At 40.9% G+C, this 20,702-nt stretch overlaps 1 protein-coding gene across 1 annotated transcript in view; it reads right to left on the reverse strand.

Annotated features, from left to right (window-relative positions):
• Positions 1–4,202: 4,202 nt before the first annotated feature.
• The window catches only part of cadpsa (Ca2+-dependent activator protein for secretion a), a 235,265-nt gene continuing 218,765 nt past the window's right edge, over positions 4,203–20,702 (reverse strand). The window contains exons 27-28 of the mRNA XM_074669555.1: positions 13,581–13,685; positions 4,203–8,889 (exon numbers count right to left, since the gene is read on the reverse strand). Of these exons, the coding sequence (XP_074525656.1) occupies positions 8,719–8,889; positions 13,581–13,685 (276 nt within the window). The 3' untranslated portion in view covers positions 4,203–8,718. The remainder of the gene's footprint in view (positions 8,890–13,580; positions 13,686–20,702) is intronic.

The raw sequence follows: 20,702 nt of genomic DNA on the forward strand, positions 1-20,702 counted from the left end.
GCACATTTCTACTGACCAATCTCAGGACAGACCCTAAATAATCTACCAAAGGGTCTCTTTTCAGGACCTTTCGGTAGGGGTGCCAGACTAAATCAATCTGCAGCTATCGGCATCCAGCTTACACGCCACCTACCACAAGGGGGCACGGTTGGCTGTGGAAACCCAAACAATACCAGGCTAAACTGAGCCAACCTGTACCAAACAAGCGGCGACCTCCGCTTCCTCAACCTCCTATGAGACAATGCGGAAGTGCTAAAATCTGCTGTTTTTTGAGTGTTTGCTTGAGGCTGGCTCTGAAAGTACCAGAAGTCACATACACACCAAGTTAAAAAAAAAAGCAATTTTCAAAGCAGCAAAGTCTGAGTCGCTAATTTTACTATCGGCACACACTTTACGGGGGGTGAATTTTCAGAGGATATTAAGATCTCGAGCTCCCCCAATAAGAGGCACAGCTGAGGGCCACGTGACCAAACAGGCGCCCTATAGCTGTAGATGAAGCACTTGCCACTACCAATATGGCTGCCATACCCGATGTGCTTCATTTTCCGTTTCAGAAACAGACAGGTGACGTCTGCAAGAATACGTCCATGTTTTATACAGTCTATGGTACCGAACCGTACTGATCTAAACTGGGCTGCTTGGTGGAAACGGGGCTATTGTGTCTGTGTGTTTAAGGATTAAGCAGATCCTAGTTTTCTATCAAGTTATGATTGCTGTGTTGTCATCAATTCAACCCAAGGATGAAAATGCCCCATTTCTGAGCAAACCCTCCAAATACACCAAGTGATACAGCTGCAAAAGCTAACGATGCTAGCTCATGCTATGTCCAGATCACCTCCACCTTATGGTGGCAAGCACAAGCAAGATAAAAGATCTTAAATATCTGGATAGAATAGAATAGAATAGAAATAGAATAGAAAACACTTTATTTATCCCCGAGGGGAAATTCAGGAGTCACCGCAGCATTTAAGAAAACAAAAGTAAGAAAGTGTATCGAAAGTGCAAAAAGGTCCATAAGAAATTAGATGACGACTTCCCGTCCACCACACGTCCACCACTCTCCAGCCCAGCCAGTCTTCACCTCCACAGGGTCCAGGACTGATCCTCCCCAGCAGTCTGTTCAGTCTCTGTCTCCTGGATCCTGTCTGCTCACAGCAGGCGAAGCTCCTCCGATGTGTCGCCGGCGTCCGATGTCAGCTCCGTCAGCCACGTCTGTGAACAGCACGATGCCGCTGGGTTAGCACGGCTAGCTCGTCCATCCCCCGGAGCTGGCTCCCACGTTCCCAACAACGATGGATGGGAAGACAGGTCCACGTTGTCATCTCCCAGCTCACACCCGAGAACCGGCACGTCGTCCTCACCTCCTCCTCCTCAGCTCGAGGGAAATCATCAAGCCCTACACTAGTTAGCATTGGCATGCTACAGGCTGCTAACAGCTGAGTTCGCATGTAAACAATGCAGCCATGGTTACATGTAGGATCTCCAGACAAACACAGGAGAAAAGTAGTCAAAAATATCGCCGAAGCCACAAAAAGTTTGGTGTCCGTGACCGACAATGAATCATACAAAGTGATGATCCACTCCAAATACAAAGATTACGAAAAAGAGACGAAAAAAATTACAAGTAACGGACAAAGACGAGAGAGCTGCTGCAACAGGCAGCTACTTGGGTAGCGCCTAGCAACGGAATGAGGATGGATAGTGAACAACAATTAATTTTATTATATGTTTTAATGTATGTGTATTATTTGAACCTCTAGCTTTGGATTCAGACTTCAGTTTTAAGTGCTTTAAAGTTTTTGTATAACAAATGAAGCTTTGGGCGTCACATCTCTGCAAATACATAATGAAAAGCTGGTGTTCAAATTTATTCATTTTGACTCTAACATCATTGTTCCTGATGAAGAGTTATTTATAGCTCTGTTAATACTTGAAATAATAAATGTAATCATCTCCATAGGCATGCTGAAGTCATTCACTTTAGTCGTATTTTAAAGGTTAAAATGTTTGGGGTTGATAGTTTATAATCTGGATGATCTATGTATGGACAGAGCATCTGTACTATGATGGAGGGAGAAAGTGAAACTTCAGTGCTTTCACCTCAGCTCCTCCCAAATCTTGTTTTTCTCTTCCAAGAAGGATTTGTGTCCCTCCATCCATAACATAATTAAAAGATATCCTGTCTTCTTTTAATTTAGGACTATATTATATCTAATCCTCTGCGACTTTAGTCTTAGCTGCCATCTTGGCCTCTTGATTTGATTTTGGTCATTGCTTATTTGATCTCTTATTCTTTCAATCTCCTTCTCGACAGTAATATCAACTCTCAAGATGGCTGATGCGTTAATCTGCAGCATTAATCTCTGACTCGCTTTCTTAAGAAAACGCTGCCGTGGGGGAGGGAAGGAGGTCACAGGCGAGGATTAACAAATATGTATTTTTGCAGTCTGTCCACTCAGTTCCCCTTTGGACTCTAAATGGTTTGATTTTTGTCCAAAATAGCACAAGAAAAAGTACGATTTAGACATGATTCAAAACATTTCTTAGCATCTACATTCAATCAGTGGGTTTGAAGGACCATAAATAAAAGAGACGACCAGCTGTTTCCACGTTAGTCGTTCACCTTTATTTAAATGTTCTTGGCCTTGGTGGGTTCCTCTAGAAGGCAAAAGCACGATGAACCCACCAGTAACTTCACACATGGAGCAAAAAACACTTTGGGAAGTGAATACTGGGGACATGCAGCACTTGTGACACACAGCTCTAAAACAGTATAGAAAACAGCTGACAGAGGAAAGTACAAGCAGACAAAACTTCCCGTCATCTCGTCCCTTATAAAAATGTAGATTCACCACGTCGAACAGCCGGGTGTGAAGTACAGGGTACAAACAAGAGCTTTAATAACTTATGGCAAATTAACTCAATGAAATTAAACAGTTATTGACAAAAACAGACATTTGCTTGAAAACAGAAAAAAATGACAACAGGTCAGGGGAAAAAAACCAACCCATGTTTTTATTTAGTGAAATAAAAGCAGAGAAAAGACACAATGTACGAGGTGAAGTTGAAGAACTAGTACCAGATTTAGCAGGAGTCTAATTTCACCAGCAAGATTCAGACTGTCGTCACTGACTGAGATAAACACTAGATTTAAACAGAGTTTCACTTTTGTTTGTAAAGAATAAATGCGGCTTTGCTATCAATGTGAGGTCCTCAGGTGACAAGAGGATGATTAAATAAAAAAGTATGTGTACTGTGACAATGATAAAGAGATAAAATCTCTTTAGGGCATTGAACAAGGACTGCCATCATTGATTCAAAATCATATCCTGTTGCAAAGATTTTCTGCTACCTCTACCGTTTAACTCTGAGGGAAGACATCTTTGTGTTTGATAAAAATAAAACGTATTAATTGTGTGGTTGAAAGAATTACCAGCTGAAAATCTTTGATGAAAAAAAATCTTCTGAGTTTAGCTTGATTAAAGGCACTGTGAGGAGATCCCTTTGGATAAAATCAATAGGGAATAAAAGGATGAAAACTACATTTCCCATGAGCACCACTACCCACTGCAGTAAAGACATGACCTTTGATAGAGTTCAAAATCGGTTTCTTTTGTTTAGACAACTTTTATCATGATGTGGTGATGCCATGATTTGTAGCTTGGTCGAAATATCAACTTACATGTTAAGATGTAAATTTGTAAACTCAGAGTTGTTATCGTTAGTTAGCTCACAAAAGGTGAGGAGGCGTGAGCTGCGATGTCACATAAATAAGCACGCTGTCAAACTCTTCAGTCCTCAAAGAGGAGTGATGCATTCATACGCCGATATAAACGCTAATTCCTGTTCATCAACATTTAGCTCTTTTAGCTAGCAAAGACCTGGGCTGTGTCATAAATCACATACTTCTGTATTTACACCTTGTACTTTGAGTGAAGAACACTGACAGTGTATAAAAAGAAGCACATTTTTCACATAAATCACTTCTTAAGACTCATCTTTTTGCATTGGCTTTTAATACAGGTTAGCCCACACATCCAACATTTTATTTGCTTTTATTTATTGTCACTTTTTTATTATTCTAGTATTTATTGTGTCTTATACCTACCTGCTGTTTTAAAGTATTTTTATTAACATTTGTTTGAATTGATTGTGTTTTTATTCATTGTGTTTTTATTGATCTTGATTTTAAACATGTACAGCACTTTGGCCAAATGTGGTTGTTTTAAAATGTGCTATACAAATAAAGTTTAACTTGACTTGACTTTGATTTCTGGGCTGTCAGTGTGGACTGTTGGACACTTCTCACCCTCAATGGTTGCCATCTTGGTTGGCGAAAAGGGCGGGAAAGGATCAAACAATTGATAATGGTAGTGGTTAATGAATTACCCTACCTCCCAACATTTGACTTTGACAAAGCGTGAGATTCACCCCTGACGCACATCCTACACAGTAATTATTATCGAGGCTTTAACTGGTATTCAAGCATCTGCAAAACAGACTTTGAGACCCAATCCAGGTGTGATAATAACGATTTGTTGAACTTCTCAATACCGGTTACTGTTAGCTATAACCACGGCAAAATAATAACACTTTTACTCTCAATTTAACTCTTGGACAAGCGCATCCCACAACTCTCTCAGAAAACACACAACACACTGATGTTGGCTACCGAACTGTTCATAGTGGGTGATGCATTCACTGAACCTGCTAAATCTCAAACACATAATAACTTATCTCAACAGTAAAACTCATTCCCATCATTGTGACGATGCAACAGCAGTCTCTGGTTCCAGTTTCGATTTGTTTTCAAGGATTTACTAATGGATCAAAGGTGGCGTTTGTCACTCTAAGGCATAGCGCAATAGGTACACCATAACATAATTTTTTTCTACTGAATATGACATGAGCTCGTGTGAAGCCAATGAATAGCGTGTCTCACAGCACTCAGCAATGCGTGAGTGTTGGCAGCTTGATAACAGAAGAAGACCTGTGAACCGTCGTTATTTCCGATAAGTACGAAGCATCATGACCTTGTAAGGTTTTTGATCCTGTTCTTGTAAGTACTTATGTGCGCAGTGTTCTTCAGGTAAGTGTACTAACAGCTGTATCTGATTGAGACACACCACAGGTTTGTCGAGTTTTTTCATCTAAAACAATACTTTAACAGAAGACGTAGGTCAGTCATGAGGTGCTGATATTCTGATTTTACTGTGAAGGTCGTGACAAGGCATCAGTTTTGTACTAAGTCTATTTCTTATATTCTTCTCATAGTGCCTTTAAGCGTACTGCAGATTAGTTATTCCTTCTTTAAACCCCTTCTTTCTCAGGAGATACGTTTTTTTTTTTTTCTTTTTACCAAATTTGATGCAAGTGTAATCGCTGATTGCAACACTCTCATCAAGTTTATGGCAAAATAACTCTTAAGTTTGTCACTTCTCCTGTCCTGTTGGACATTTCTGTTTCAAAAGATTGATGAACATGGCTGCCTCACTAACAGAGTTTTGAATGTTGAACAATAACAATCAAAAGTCGCACTGTTTCCGATCTAACAGTCCTGAAATAAATTCTACCTTCATGAAGGTTCAAGTTTATAAAATAAAGTTTAGGAGCGTGTAGTTTACTGAATTACATTGTGTCGTTGACTGATATCTTTTGTTCATCCTGTTTATTATGACAAGTGAGGGCAGTACAACAAAAGCACAAACTACATCATACAGTTTAATCTGTGCTACACAACGGCTTAACACCCCTCGACTGCATCAACACCTGCTGCTGCTTCTAGATTTTTCCAAACTGAAAAGTCATGAAACAAAGTGTACTAAATTTACTCATTTGTTACAGTTTTTGCATGTGTTATTTAAAAGTTTCACAATAACAGAATAAAGCCATTACTGTCACATCATGTCACAGCACATCCTTTTGAACATTCAGGTTTTATTGTTTTAACATGATGTGAATCCACCATGTGACCATTTTATAGCAACACAACACAGAAGGTGCACTATCAGTAGCAGAACAAACATAAATTTATAGCCTTGATCATGAACTGAATTACAAAATAATCATTTATATTGCTTTTGAACAATCAAGAGAAAATTTATAAATTTCCAATACGTGTTGCAGGGTTAACTCTGGTTTTGAGGAATGGGCATTTTGACCTTACACCAATGAGTAACTTATCTGATCTGGCTGGATAATTCCCAGCAAGACCTCAGGGGAAACAGTTGGTACAGCATTTGTTGGCAGGTTATACACCAAGCAGCCACAACATTATGACCACAGACAGACTGGAGAAAAAAATAAAAGTAACTGCAGTATCCAGTATCGTTCAGCTTACGGTTTCCTGGTTATAGTGTCACTCTTTATCTTACAGCAGGTAGGTAGATAGTGTAAACTAATTACACCAAAACTAAATGTAGATCTTAGTCCCTGTGGTTCAAAACCACATGATTCCTTCAAAAAGTGCCTAGTTCTTTGTAACCTCATCTCTGACCTGGTCATAGCTGTCTTAGTCCTGGCCTGATAACAGAAGGGTCTTACAAGATGGCAGATGGTCATAATGTTGTGACTGTTAGCTGTATACATGAAATGCTAAGCTCACCACTTTGCCTGCAGTCATAACTTTGAAGGTGGAGTCTGCAGGACTTTCCTGAAAAATAAAATGTCAACTTTTTACAAGAATAATTCTGCTCAATCGTATTTTCTGGGCCTCTATACATAAGTGTCAGTGCCAAGCGCAACCTCCGGTCTAAGAATATGAGGCAATGCTAAACTGCTAAAATCTGCTGTTTCTGGAGTGTCTGCTTGAGGCTGGCTCTGGAGGTACCAGAAGTCACAAACACACCAAGCCAAAAAAAAAGCAATTTTCACAGCAGAAATTAACCTATTTACAGCCTGGTTCAAAAAACTTCTCTGAGTGGTTAATTCACTATTGGGGGTTGATTTTTTCTAACTTGGCAGATTAGAGGATAGTAAGATATGAGCTCACCCAATCAGAGGCACAGCTCAGGTCATGTGACCGACAGGCACCCTATAGCTGTGAAGCCCCCATCACTTCCAATATGGCCGCGATAGCCAATTTGCTTCAAAAGTCTGTTCCAGAAACAGACGGGCGACGTCAGGGAGACTACATCCATTTATTATACAGTCTATGGTCAGTGTCTGTGTCTGCCTTGAACCCTCTCCTCACCCTGTATGTTGATGTTTGGGTTGTTTCGAGATGCTTTTGGGTGGAAAGTAAGTGTGGTTTAATCAGGCAATCCTAGTGCGCAAGTGCGCAAGTGAATTTGAGTGTTGATTAGCGAGAGGAAGAAGCTATCATGAGCAGTTACAACAGTGGGGGTAGCAGGGAGAAAGAAAAACAAAACCAAAGTGACATGACACGCTAAAAAGATAAAGTCTTTCCCAAACAAAGGTGAAGCTTGGCCTGACTTTCACTCGCTTTAGGGGACCTGGAGAGCAGCATGGGACAAAGAATGGGTCTCTCCCACCTAGAAACCTGAACCTGATGCTACGGGTGGTTGCTGTGCTTGTGAGCCTGGGCTAGTCACGGTCGGCGTCAGTGGGTGTGTGCTGCCCCTGGCACTGATCCAAGGAGGAGGAGCCCAGTTTGAATGTTGTGTTTACATCACATTAACGGAAATTCCTGCAGACCCTACCTTTAAAGACCACATCATTTAAGTATTTTGGAAGATTCTTTCCTGAATATATATGAAATTCTCTAACTTAAATTCACTTTTCAAAATTTGGAAGAAAAACTTTCAACAATCAACAGAAAAACTTCTGTACAAAGGCTGTAGACACAAGAAGGTTTGAGAAATATTTTGCATGCCTTCATTGCTCAACTCCATTAAGACATAACACACTCCCTACCTTATCATGTAATCTGTAGGCTGCTACACATGGTGAGTGTTCATTACCACATTTGTGCTTGTCTCCCACTTACGTGAGGTCTGGCCTCTTTTTGATTTTCTAGACTTGTGATTGGTTCAGGAAACATCAATCAGACCTGATTGACTTCAGTTTAAAGTTTGCTAACGTATCAAATTGGCTAACGTCCTGAGTGAAACACTACAATGGGCTGTAACAATGTTAGTTTTTTTGCTGTGTGCTACAGAGTATGCATAAGCAACAGCATGAGAAGTTCTATCAAAACTGGCAAATCAAGAGGACGAAACTGTGGTGGACACGTACAGGGTGGAGGAATGAGAGGTTGGTGGTGGTCAGTGTAAGGCAGGGGGGCCACGACATGAGAGTTTTGGCTGCTTTGTCGCTTTCTGGTTGCAGAATTAGTTGGAAAAAGCTCTATAGAGTCAGATAATGGTACCAGATATGTTAAAAAACATTAACTGCAGCGTCAATAAGCAACAAGAATCATTAATGGATCCAGTTCAACCAAAGGAACTACCTCGAGCTGTGGGCTGTTAGTACCTCCAATAAAAAGAACAGAGGAACACAGTTTGATGAGGCTGTGTGGAAAATAAAAAATCCTGATTTGAAAGCCAAGTTTTTGTACAAAGACATGATCGTAACGCTTATAAATTCAGACAGAAGTGCTGAACAAATGCAGGAATAACAAATCATAATATGGAGGGAACAAGCTGGATGTTTGGCCACTCTGTTAGACCTCAGGGAAAGGCTGCATGGGTTTTTCAGGCAGTATATCGCTCACACTCCTGAACAGCTTTCACATTTGTAGTTTTCAGGCCCTTCAATCTAGTTACCATCCTCTTCATCGCTGTCTCTCATGGAGATGCCTTGCATCCCTCCTTCTCTGACTGAGGCTGTGGCTTCCTCCAGGGTCAGCCGGTTCCTCACGGTGTCGTACATCTTGCTGTTTAATGTGGAGTCCAGCACCCCTTGAAGGCGGAAGTCACGGTACTTTTTCTATGAGAACAAACACAAGTATCAGAAACAGAAGAGGAGGAAACTTGATCTGTTTAGAGAAATGCACTCCATGCAGGGAGTGTGTTTAGTTCAGTCAGCTTTACAGCCAAAATTCATCAGATACGTCTCCACTTCGTCACAGCACCCGATCAGATTTCAGGTTTCAATTCAAGTCAATGTGACAACTCACTGGATCTGCTCCGTTGTGGTCCAGCTCCTTCTGGCAGACTAATTTTGCTTGGTGCCACCACTGTGACGTGTCAATTTTGCAAAAAGCAGATTGGGCAGGACAGGAAGCTGTGCACAAAAACCACCCAAGAACGCTGGCATTCAAAATGAAACAAACCAAGTCAAGTATTTAGCTTAATAAACTGGTGTAATGAGCAGAACCAGGCCAGGATTGAACAGGTTTGAGGTTTTACAGCCCAACATGAATAAAGAGATTCGTCATTAGGGTGGTAATCGACTGAACACACAGCTGGCAAAAGGTGAGGTATGAGGAAGCACACAGTCAACAAGTATCTAAGCAGGGCCGGACTGGAGACTCATCTGGTGTTTTCCTGGTGTTAGAATGAAATTGCTGGTTCACATGTACCCACAAATACTCAACCCTTTAGATATGGCAGAAACAGGAATTGTGTAGGGAATAATTTTACGGCCTCATCTTGCTAAGTGAGGCTGCAAAGAGCCAAACTGATAAACTGTTGGCCCGGTCCTGCTTGGCTTTGATGGGGAACAGGATTTCCTGGATGTATCTTAACTATCAGCATTCATTGTCTGCATTACGGCTCCTCTTTAGTTCAGAGGCACTGGAACTAGGAAGTCCTTTGAAAACTATGTTTCAAAAGCATTTGTATACATGATAAAAACAGTATTTCTACCCTGAAATACAACTAAATGATTAAGATGATAGACTACAGTAAGTTATAGATTAGTAAAAAGTTGTAAAATTCTACCAAGACAACTTGAGCAATTCTTCCTTTACAACAGTACCGCGATTGACCGTCATTATTCCAGTTTGTGCTTTAGCTTTAGCTTTAGCCACACCTTGGTTTTAGTCTGACTGACACAACAAATGGATTTTTTTGGCAAAATTCAAATGTACTTAACAGTTACACCAGCATCACTGTATCAGTCAATCACAGTGTTTCTAATTTTTCAATCATCCTGGCAGATCCATCGTGTTCTCCATGAGATTCTAATAGATTAAAAATTGGGACAGTTGGATCGTCTTACTGAACATATAACCACATATGGACTTAATGTGTGAAGGGTCCTGTCAGGACTCCAGCAGAGCCTTCGCTATGCTGTAATATCATCACCTCACTTGGCATCTCTGACTTTGACATTAAGTCTTTTATTTTATACAGAACATGGCAACAGCCATGCTCATCATCATCCATATAGATAGATAGATAGATAGATAGATAGATAGATAGATAGATAGATAGATAGATAGATAGATAGATAGATAGATAGATAGATAGATAGATAGATAGATAGACCACAATGTATGGATAGATGGATGGAGATATAGAAAGGTAGATAAATCTCTTTCCCTTCCCGAGATTAATATTCAGATTAATCAAGGGTTCAAGTCAGACCAGTATATAAGACATAGTCTTTAGATTCTCCCTGAGAGAAAAATAAACATATATGAATTGAGTTTCTGTTAGGGCTGAACGATTTAAAAAAATAATCTAATTGCGATGTTTTGGAATAATTTTGCGATTGCAATTTGGCATGCGATTTTTGGGGGGGACATTTATCTTCTGCATTGTTCGCTATGCAGAAGCACTAAGTCATTCTAGAGTACAACCAACACATCAAAGGATACTGTCACATATAAACAATTCTTTCCCACAATTTTTAATTGAAAAAGAAAAAGGAACACTGAGAAATTTTACTGACTTCCTCTAGTTGTCTGTGAGAGTAACAAATTATACAGAACAAAATGAACAAAGGGTACTGCAGAAGAAGACTAGGGCCACTGGGAAAAAAATGAATTAAAAAAAACATCCAATTCTAAGTATTCTGACTTTAATCTTAGAATTCTTACCTTTTTCTTATATAAAAAAAAATTGTAATAAAAAAAATGAATTGGACATTTTTTTACTTGAATTTTTTCAGGGGCCCTAATCCTCTTCTGTAGGATATGGCTCTGCCAGCTACAGTCATTCTATTGCAAATCTCTGTAGCTCACAGGGTTTTGCCAGCAAAAAAAACTGCAGATTGACTTTTGCATGTTTTAAGGAAGAACAAGTTCAAGTTACTGTATTCCCTCAAGGTCTCTGTATATGAAACTCTTTTTTTTACTTTTAACTGCAGCCTTTGCGATTTAATTAAGCTAAAACTTTTCCCTCATGTTATCCTCATCAGTCTAGCTGACTGAACTGGTAAATAAAAGATATTTGTACAGCTTGATTTTCTTAGGAAGATTTTCGGCAAGAAATTTGGGAAAGTGACTTATGAAGCTCTCGTTATACTTTGGAGGTCGATAAATGACAGACCCATTTTTGTTAATGAGCTTTCTGTAGCTCCATCCTAATGAACAGATGGTAACCTGTTATGAACAGATGCATATAAGGGGTGGGAGAAAATGGATGTATCAAAGTATCTAGATTTTTTGTTTAATGGTTTTGAATTGTGATTTTTTTATTCCAAAAACTTATTTTTTTCAAATGTAAATCCATCATTTTAGTGTTTGTTTATAAGCTGGATTGGAAAAAAAGCTGAGAAGTCAGATGCCCTTAATAAAAACTAAAAACTGAGACTTATGTGACTTTTAAACAGTCTGGTATCAAAAAAGGAAAACTAAAATTGGCAAAAATCGCAATCACAATTCAAATTTAATTGGCATCCCAAAAACTGTAAAAGAATCAAACCCTAATGTATGTGTGTTTAGCTTGATAAAACCATTTCACATTGGTGACCATGTATGGTGGCTAGCTTACGAGCTTTTGAAGCAAAATTTTAGTTTCTAAGGAAAGATCTCAGCCATCAGCTGCAGAGTTTGGATCAGGAGAATGTAGACAGTGTTTCTGCAGAGAGTCTGGGAATAGGTTATTAATAAATGTTAGCATTAGCCACAGTTAGCTTGCACATAGCTTGAGATAAATTGAGTTTTTTATAGAGCTGATTGTAATGAGGAGTGAGCCTATTGAGCACTTTATGAATGACAAAAATGCAACCAGTCTCCCTTTCTTCAGAGTACCCTGACTATTCAGACTGTTCTGGTGCACAAGTGAAAAAACTTAACCTGACCAGAAATGAGCTGATGTAGCTGTTCCAGGCATGACTAGTTTAAAGGTCCCATATTATACAAAAATCACTTTATTAAGTCTTTTAGTGAAATTTGTGGGTCTTTGGCTTTCCTCCCAGCCCACAAAATGTGATATTAAATGACAAAACCTGTACTTAGTAAAGCTTGTGAATGTAAAACCCTGACCAAAAACGAGCTGTTTGGAATTTCCGGGATTTGCCAACGTCAGCGATTCCCTTTTTTGACCAATCAGGAGCAAGTCTGACCTGACCTGGAGTAGATACCACCCCCACTCCCCTCCCCAGGAGGAGAATGCCAAAGTTGAAGAGCCATCACTGCTCTGTTTTTGGCTCTTAACAGCCACATAGTTCCATGCACGAGCTTCCCATCTCAGAGGAAGACAAGACTAAGTGGCTAGAGTTCATTTATCAAGGAAATGTGCCAGCTACACTCAGTAAAACTGTGCATGTGTGTGATAGTCACTTCACGTCCGACTGCTTTTCCAACTTTGGACAGTACAACAGAGGGCTAGCGAATAGACTGGTCCTGAATCCAGGTGCATTACCAACCATCCACCAACAAACCTGGGACCCTGGAAATGTGAGTATTTTAAATGCTGTGTGCTGTGGAGCAGATGTAAGAGCTTTTCCTCAGTGTCCCCCCTGTCTCTGTGTTAGCTTCAGGATGCTAACTGTAGCTGTGGTTAGCCTGTTGTTTTAGCCTGTAATATTACGGTAAACAAACTTCGCTGTTTTCTAAACATTGTGCACTTGGAGCTCGTGGCGCCGCTCTCAGTGACTTGGAAGAGCGGGGCGGTATCAGCGGTGGCTCATTTACATATGACGGTCACGCCCACTAAATCAGAGCGTTCTGAACAGAGGGGCTATGAGAGCCTGGAAACAATGCTGCTGTGCTTGATTTATTGGCTTTTTGGAGCAAAACATGTTACCACCATTTCATGAAGACATCAATGATCCGTATTAAACTGCAGAAAAGGAGCAGAATATGGGACCTTTAAAATAAAAATAAAGCTTTTTGAATTAAATCTGACCAGAGGATGCTGAGTTTCACAAACCAAACCGGTATTAACAAGCTGTAATTTTATAATTTCCATTAGCTGAAAGTGTAGAGAGATACATGAGAACTGCTGCCACTCATTCTCAGAAGTCTTCACTGTACCAAAAGGCCAAATGAAAAAAAAGGGTATCAAGTGTAACTGACAATAACACCACTCAGAGTGAAAAGAGGAGACACGTGAAATGTAACAGTAATCTCAAATGAAGTGTGAAGCAGCAGTGAAGTGTTGAAATGCTCTGATAGAAGTTTAGAGTCATTTGATAAATCTCCCACATAACTCCTCAGAATATTCAGACCTCAAAGGTTGATGGAAATGTGCTGCGTGTGTTTGTACCAAGGTATTTTTTCTCACCTTGACAATCCTGATGAGAATCTTGAGCTGATAAACGTGAAGCTGTAAGTCCATCCGGTCAGTCAGCCATGTTCCCAAAAGGTTCATGGTGCTGGTGTACCATTGCTGCAAGAAATCAACAACACAGAAGATATAAAAGTGTTGTATTTATAATTTTAAGCACAAAACAACACCAATGGAATGCTCATGAAATGAGTGCCTGTAATACATCTGCTTTGCTCATGTTGTATTTGGCACAAAAAGCAGCCCGTGTCATCCCCGCAGTGTATAATCATGGCTGAGTTTCCTTGTCGATCACTGAGGATGAGGCTGGAGGGATAAAGCTGACAAACAGATCCTCCGCAGAAAGACGTCTCTAATCTGAGATGTTCATGTCATGTCGGTCGCACGGCCTCATCAAGCCAGGAGAAAGTGACACATCGTGCAGAGCGGGCTCTTCTCTGAAGCAGGGGGAGGTTGATGCTGTTGCTGCAGCCCTCCCTGGGACCCAAGCTAAGGAACAGTCTCTGCTCCCCATCAGATGCACCCCGAGGCTGCAGATCTATTTAAATCTGGACTTTGGGCTGCGGGAAAATCCATCAGCCAATGAGGCATCAGTTAATAGTGGCCCTAATAAAGAGTAAGACTTATGATGCTGTCAGTGCACAGAAACATTTTCTGCCAAGAGCGCTTGTCAAAGTTTGTGATAAATACGTCTTTTAGATTTTAACTTGGCATTATGTTTACTGAATCATTTTACATTCTTACCGTTAAAATGTTCGACTAGACAAGAGCTCTTGTTTTTTTGGACAGGGTGTCTTTCTTTGCATTTGTTTGTGGTCACCAACTGAGATTCAGAACGTTTCCTGGGTGTTTCTTAAAGCCTTATAATGAAGTGCTAAACCTAAAGGGGATTTTTATTACTACATCCAGGAACCATCCAAAAACTTCTCTGACCTTTTGCGTTTCCTTTTACTTTTGTTTATGTTTGTGCTTTCTGCTAAAAGCCGACTTTACAGTCCAATCACTGAAATTCCTCTGAGCAACTTTGTTTACATGGAGCACTTAAGCCCCGTTTCCACCAAGCAGTCTAGTTTAGATCAGTACGGTTTGGTACGGGTTGGCTCAGCTAAGCCTGGTACTGTTTGAGTTTCCACAGCCAACCGTAAATGGAGAAGAAAAACGCAACACAGTAAACAAAAAAAGACAAAGACATCCAGCAATTCATTCTCTTTGTGATTGGCACATGGCTCTTAGTTTCAAAGTGCTGTCAAGTTTTGTTTCAGAGAAAGCTGTGTGCCACAAGGAGAAAAACAGCAGCTGTTGCACGGTAAGTGACGATTCTTTTGACCAATCAAAGGTCTGCAGTGTTGTAGCTCCACCTTCCCAGGAGCAGATCAATTTAGTCTGGTACCCCTACGGGAGGGTCCCAAAAAGTGAGACTGCTCGTCTCTGTTATTTGGGGGTCTGTCCCGGGATTAGTCAATGGAAAGGCTGTAAAATGCGCTGTGTGCTGAGATAAACTGAACTGAACCGCTTGGATAGAAATTACTGTCCACCAATGGCCTCAGAAGAGTTATTGGCCAAAAGTGAAAAATTTATCCTGAAACAAACACGTTTGAGCCAGCCCAATCAGACATTAAATTGAGCCCTAGTTGCTGAAATTTTGTCACTGTCCTAAAATAAGGGGCCAAGTCACTTTTGGACAAAAATGATTTTTGTGCTGATATCATCTCCACTTGTTGGCAACCTCTTTTGGCACCTTGAAGTGCCTAAATCCTCTGTTGAAAAGACTATGCACATCTACCTCTGTTGTATAAAGGGATTTAAGATGTTTAATTCTGCCTGTCACACTATTGATACCATAGCCCTGTTTACACCAAGCAGTGCAGTTTGGTTCGTCTTGGTAACGTTCTCTGAAACAAAGCCTGATTGTGCTTTGTAACAAAGAGCCACATGGAAATCACACAGAAGGTGAGTTGCTGGATATCTCCCTTTATTTATCTTTTTTTACTGTTTATGTTTTTTTCTTCATTAGATTATTAGCGGGGCACTCTGTGTCGCACTGCTATGGCCTCATGCTATTATGTAACTGATGCGGCTTTCAGCATCCGGCCTACACACCGCCGACCAAGAAGGGCATAGTTGGCTGTGGAAACCCAAACAGACCCGACCTGTACCAAACTGTACTGATCCATACTGGACTGCTTGGTGGAAATGGGGCTTATGTGACTTTGGCAATTTGACAAGCATTTCAAGTTGGCTGCTGAACATCTACTCAGCCACTGAGATTATTTCCATTATCCAGAGTCCATCCCCTCGTGGTTAGAGATAAAGTTTACTACACTATAGCCTTGGCTCTGAATATTGAATAGTGATTTAGTCTTTTTATTCAGTGTTTAGTCAGTATTTTCCTCAGCAAAGTAGCTACAGCCATGAAACTACCATTTAGTATTTCGCAGGGTGGGAAGGCTTATTTGCTCCTGGCAGGAGATGCACTTGACAATTTGGACAATGATCAGCCCCCGTCTCCTGAAAAGGATGAGACCATGGTTGAAGGGATGAGGCAGCGTGTTACAGGCCGAGGCCAAGTTACTTTGTTTCTTGAACTTTATTTTTGACGGCTAAAGGTTTGAACTGCTTAAGTCACAAAAGATGCTCAAAATTTCCCAAGGTCATTGATTAATTGTGTTTTATAACTGACAGACATTGTCAAAGGTACGTCTACAGCAGTGGCCGACTGGGACTGAAAAACAGCCCAGGACTCTGCCCGGCCCACAACAACGGGACACATTGGTAGACTGGTAGAGCGGCAGCCCCTCCCCCCCAGGCAGTACTGGCCGTCGGCCGACTGGCAGCACTGGCCATTCTGGTGTTCTCCAACGTCACAATGACCACTCCACCCTTGATGTCATTAATTTTAAAAAAAATGCTCCGACCACCGGCCGGTTAGGGTCTGGAAAAGACCGGCCATTCGGGAAAAGTCCAGAATTTTCTGATGGCCAGCCCGCCCCTGGTCAACTGTCATCTATAGTCATGGCCCTTTTCAGTGTCATTATAAATAAATGTTATTCAATATTTGGATAAGATTTTTGGTGTTTTCCAAAAGACCTGAAAAATGACTTGGGCTATCATTTTAAGAAGGCAATGATTTGATGTTAAAATTGTTTAAAATTCGGTGAACAACTGTTTCGTCCTGGTTGGGGTTGGACTATTCTTAATGGGGTTGTCAGTCCAAGTGATGTGATGAGTCTCCACCTATATTATCGCTCCAGCTGACACAACTTGCTTACCAGAGACTCGATATACTTTAGGTTAATGAAACATGTTGAAGGTCTAAAAACATAAATAAAGACAGGAACACTTCAGTCAGGGGTTTTAACCATTTATTGCCAGTTATGCTTAGTGCTACAGGCTTTGCTTTTTAAAGTGTTTCCTGAGTTAGTCAAGCACCAATCTTTGGCTTTCTGGGGAATGCAAAATGCCCCCAGCAAGAGTAAAAACAAATTTGTGCTCAAAAGGTAGAGGCAAAGCTGCTACTAAGTCCAACTTTAATGTTATACTCCCTTTCATCAGACTGTCTGCTAAAATTTGGTGTTAGTTGCTGGTTAGTATCATAATTTGTTACCTGACAGTGCTGAAAATGATGATGACCCAGTACATATTTCATATTCCAGATCTTAGTATCCAGAATATTGCCTGGATCTGGATCGTACTTTTACACCTGTCAGAAATTATGGTGACCTTGTCTTTTGTTGTTTTGCAAAGCAATCTGACCATTTATTGTGGAGTTATATACACATATGGTGAAAACTGCCCTGCCTCACAATGATAAAGAATCCCTTTAAAAAGTCCTGGATCCAGACGGTGATACAGATCACCTCCAAAATTTAATCACTTCTTTCTTGTCCCATTCTGAGAATTTCCAGAAAATTTCATCAAGATCAGTTTATTACTATTTGAGTTATGTTGTTCACAGACAGACAAACTCTCCAACAAACATAACCTCCTTGGCGGAGGTATTAAAATACAGATATACAAAATGACCGACACAAGAGAGGAAAATGTAGTTTTGTATGTAGGGATTGGTAGAGGAGCGATACATAGAGGGGTGTAGAGACAGAAGTCACATTTACATGGAGAATATTTCTTTATTTTAATATAGAAATTATGATTGATGGTAACTGTTCAGGAGTTTACATGAAGTTTGGTTAAGGTTTGGTGGTCACATGAACTAACAAATTTCAAAGCTGCTTGCTCCCACAAAACGATATATTTTTCTGCCCAGTGCACCTCTTCTCTGGTGCGTAAAACAAGACTTTTTGGTCTGATCGGCTCCCTGTCTTAGAGATGGATTACTACTCTATGCTCAGTGGAGGAGGTACTGTTCAAGTAAAAGCCTGAAATTCAGCAAGCTTTACTCCAACTGAATGCAAGAGGTAGAGGACATAGCCTCTAGCCGGGGAGGAGGAAGTGATGTAAAGAAAAGCTTTTGACTGGACATGCACCGATCAGTGCCGATTTCAGTGGTCGGTGATCAGGGATCAGTGACAGGCCCATCCTTGCATATGAAACTGATCTACATACCTCCAGGAAGGTCTGACAGCCAGCCATTGTTGTTTTTTGCTCTGAGACCTAAAACTCAAGAAACTTTATTGGTCGTTTAAGTTAACACGTAAAGATTTTATTTTTTGACAGGTATTGTTCAATGATTTTCAATATAATAAGATTGGAACATTGGAGGTATATGCTGTCAGTTATAAAAAATGAAAATCTGTATCGGCCAAAATCTGTACTGGCAGGTCAGACTTTTTAAAGATCGGTGATTGGTGATTGGCCAGAAAATTGTGACCGGTGCACCCCTACTTTGGACAGTGCTCCTTAAAAACCGAACCGCTTCATCTCTGATCCAATCACATCCGTGAAGAGAGGTGTAGTGCTGCAACCTTGAATCCTCCCACTGCGTCTTCTCCAAACAGTGACCTCTGGGAGGCACAGGGAGCTCAGAGCACCGCAGCCGTGCACAAACAGCCGAAAGGCTGCAGATGTTTCTCCGTGGGCTGTGGCTGTTGCCAGTCTAATTGATGGATAATGATGAGCACGGACTGATACTAATAGAAACTGACTTTCAACAGTCAGGGTCAGAGCGGAAGGGATGGGGGCTGGAGAGGAATGAGGGGAGAAATGAAGAGGAAGGGGGGAGGCGGGGTGTCTGTGTGCGTTTGATTAGAAGAGATTAGATGCCGAGGGGTCACTTCTAACTTGAACAAGATTTTATCCTTGAAATCCAGATTGTTATTATTGTCACAACGATTAAATATGAGCTCTGAAGTCTAAAGAATGAAATACCCAACACAAACATAGAGATGACCATTTTTGTGTAAAAATTTCTCAGTTTGTTGTCATAATGAAAACCAAAAGCTGCAAGGTGGGACGCAAAAACCTCTCCAATCTTGGAGATACTGAGCATGGAGGCAGCATGCCTACATGTAGGTCAATCTCATTCAGCAGAAGATGGGGTGAGAGTGAAGACGGCTGAGCCGAGGCAGAGCTGGGGTGAATCAGTGAGGCGACCTGGTGCCAGCAACTTCCTATCTGTCGCTGTGTGCCTGTGAAGGCTTCGGCGTGGCAGCAGGCCTGTGATCTCGCCCCGAGCACAACCACCCGTCGAGAGGCCAGGCCTGGAGTGACTGATCCACTGACTGGCTGCTCTCCCTCTTTCTGATCATCCGTCTCCTCCATCACTTCTCCTTTTTTTTTTCTAAGACTTTACACCGTGCCACACAGCTCCCATCTGCAGCCATTTTTTGCAGCAGCCATTTTGTGTGCTTTACTTCATTTTGTACAAAAAGAAGCTTTGGCGGTTATGTCATCTCGCTGCCGTGACTGGCATTTTGGAGGTCTGACAGGGACATCTTATGTAAACGTAGTGGCTGTGATTTTCAACAACTTTCAGAGCTTTTCCAATGAGCGCAGCACTGCACTGGTTTAAAGTGTTGATACAGTTCATGGTAAATCTGCACGAGAAGCTTAAATTTAACCATCACAACTTCAAAAACTTTATTAGAGTCATAACACACTACGGCGTGTGTTCATGACACTTTTCCTTGTTTGCATCTCCAGATAGAGTCTGATACGCAGTACAGCCGTTTAACAAATGTAGGGCTGCAACTAGCAATTATTTTAGTAATTGATTACTCTGATAATTATATTTACGATTAATCAATGAATCAGGAAAAAAAAGAACATGAATGTATCACCTAAAGATTTAAGAGTATGGGCCAAATAATAGAAAATATATTGTGTTGTCAACAGATTAGGAACTTAGTGGCCTAAAAAGGCAAATAAAAAAGTGTTCTCAATCTTTTCACCTGCAGGTCAAACAGTTCACCCCCTCTGCCCTACCACTATCTGTAGCAGCTAACGCTAATGCTAACGTTAGTTTAATGAACTCCTAGAGGTTTTCGAACAATAAAAAGACTAAACGAGTCCTAAAAGACATACCATGCATTTCACAACATATGAAAGGCCTGTATGTTGGATTTGGTCATTTTTGCAAATGTTGCAGTTAACTTGCTGTGTGCTTTTACGGCTTTTACTCAGCGTGAAATACTCTCAAACTCTGGAATCTTTGGACGAACTGCTTTCTCCGGCTCTGCCATTATTTGTGTGTTTACTTGTTTTCCTCACCTGCCGGCTCGCTTCTCCTCTGCCACGCTGATCTATTTACATGTGACGCATACAGCTCCACAGCCCAGGTAATCTACACTCCAATCCAGTAGGTGGCGGTAACGCACCTCCAGCTATTTGGCAACCGCTAAATAATCCAACAAAGAAAGAAGAAAACAAACTGAAGAGAATCTAACAGAGTAATGATGCAGCACAGTGCATCGATTATGGAAAAATGTTGTTGATGCTTTTAATTTTTTTTTGTTTTGATACCGTTATCAAGTCAAAAAATGAAAATCTGGTGATTCAGAAGCACCAGTCTTGACTGGCTTCTTCAGAGCCAGTCAAGACCAAATACTCAATGTGAGGCGACTTTTAGCAACAAGCTGATCCGAACATGGGTGTGACGTCAAAAACAGACAAGACCCATCTCCACTCCATATCAACACCAGATCTAATAGGTTTCAATCAAGT

This window comes from Halichoeres trimaculatus, unplaced genomic scaffold (assembly GCF_033239565.1).
Source record: "Halichoeres trimaculatus isolate MK-OKI-2021-1 unplaced genomic scaffold, fHalTri1.1 fHalTri1_scaffold_1, whole genome shotgun sequence".
Classification (NCBI taxonomy): domain Eukaryota; kingdom Metazoa; phylum Chordata; class Actinopteri; order Labriformes; family Labridae; genus Halichoeres; species Halichoeres trimaculatus.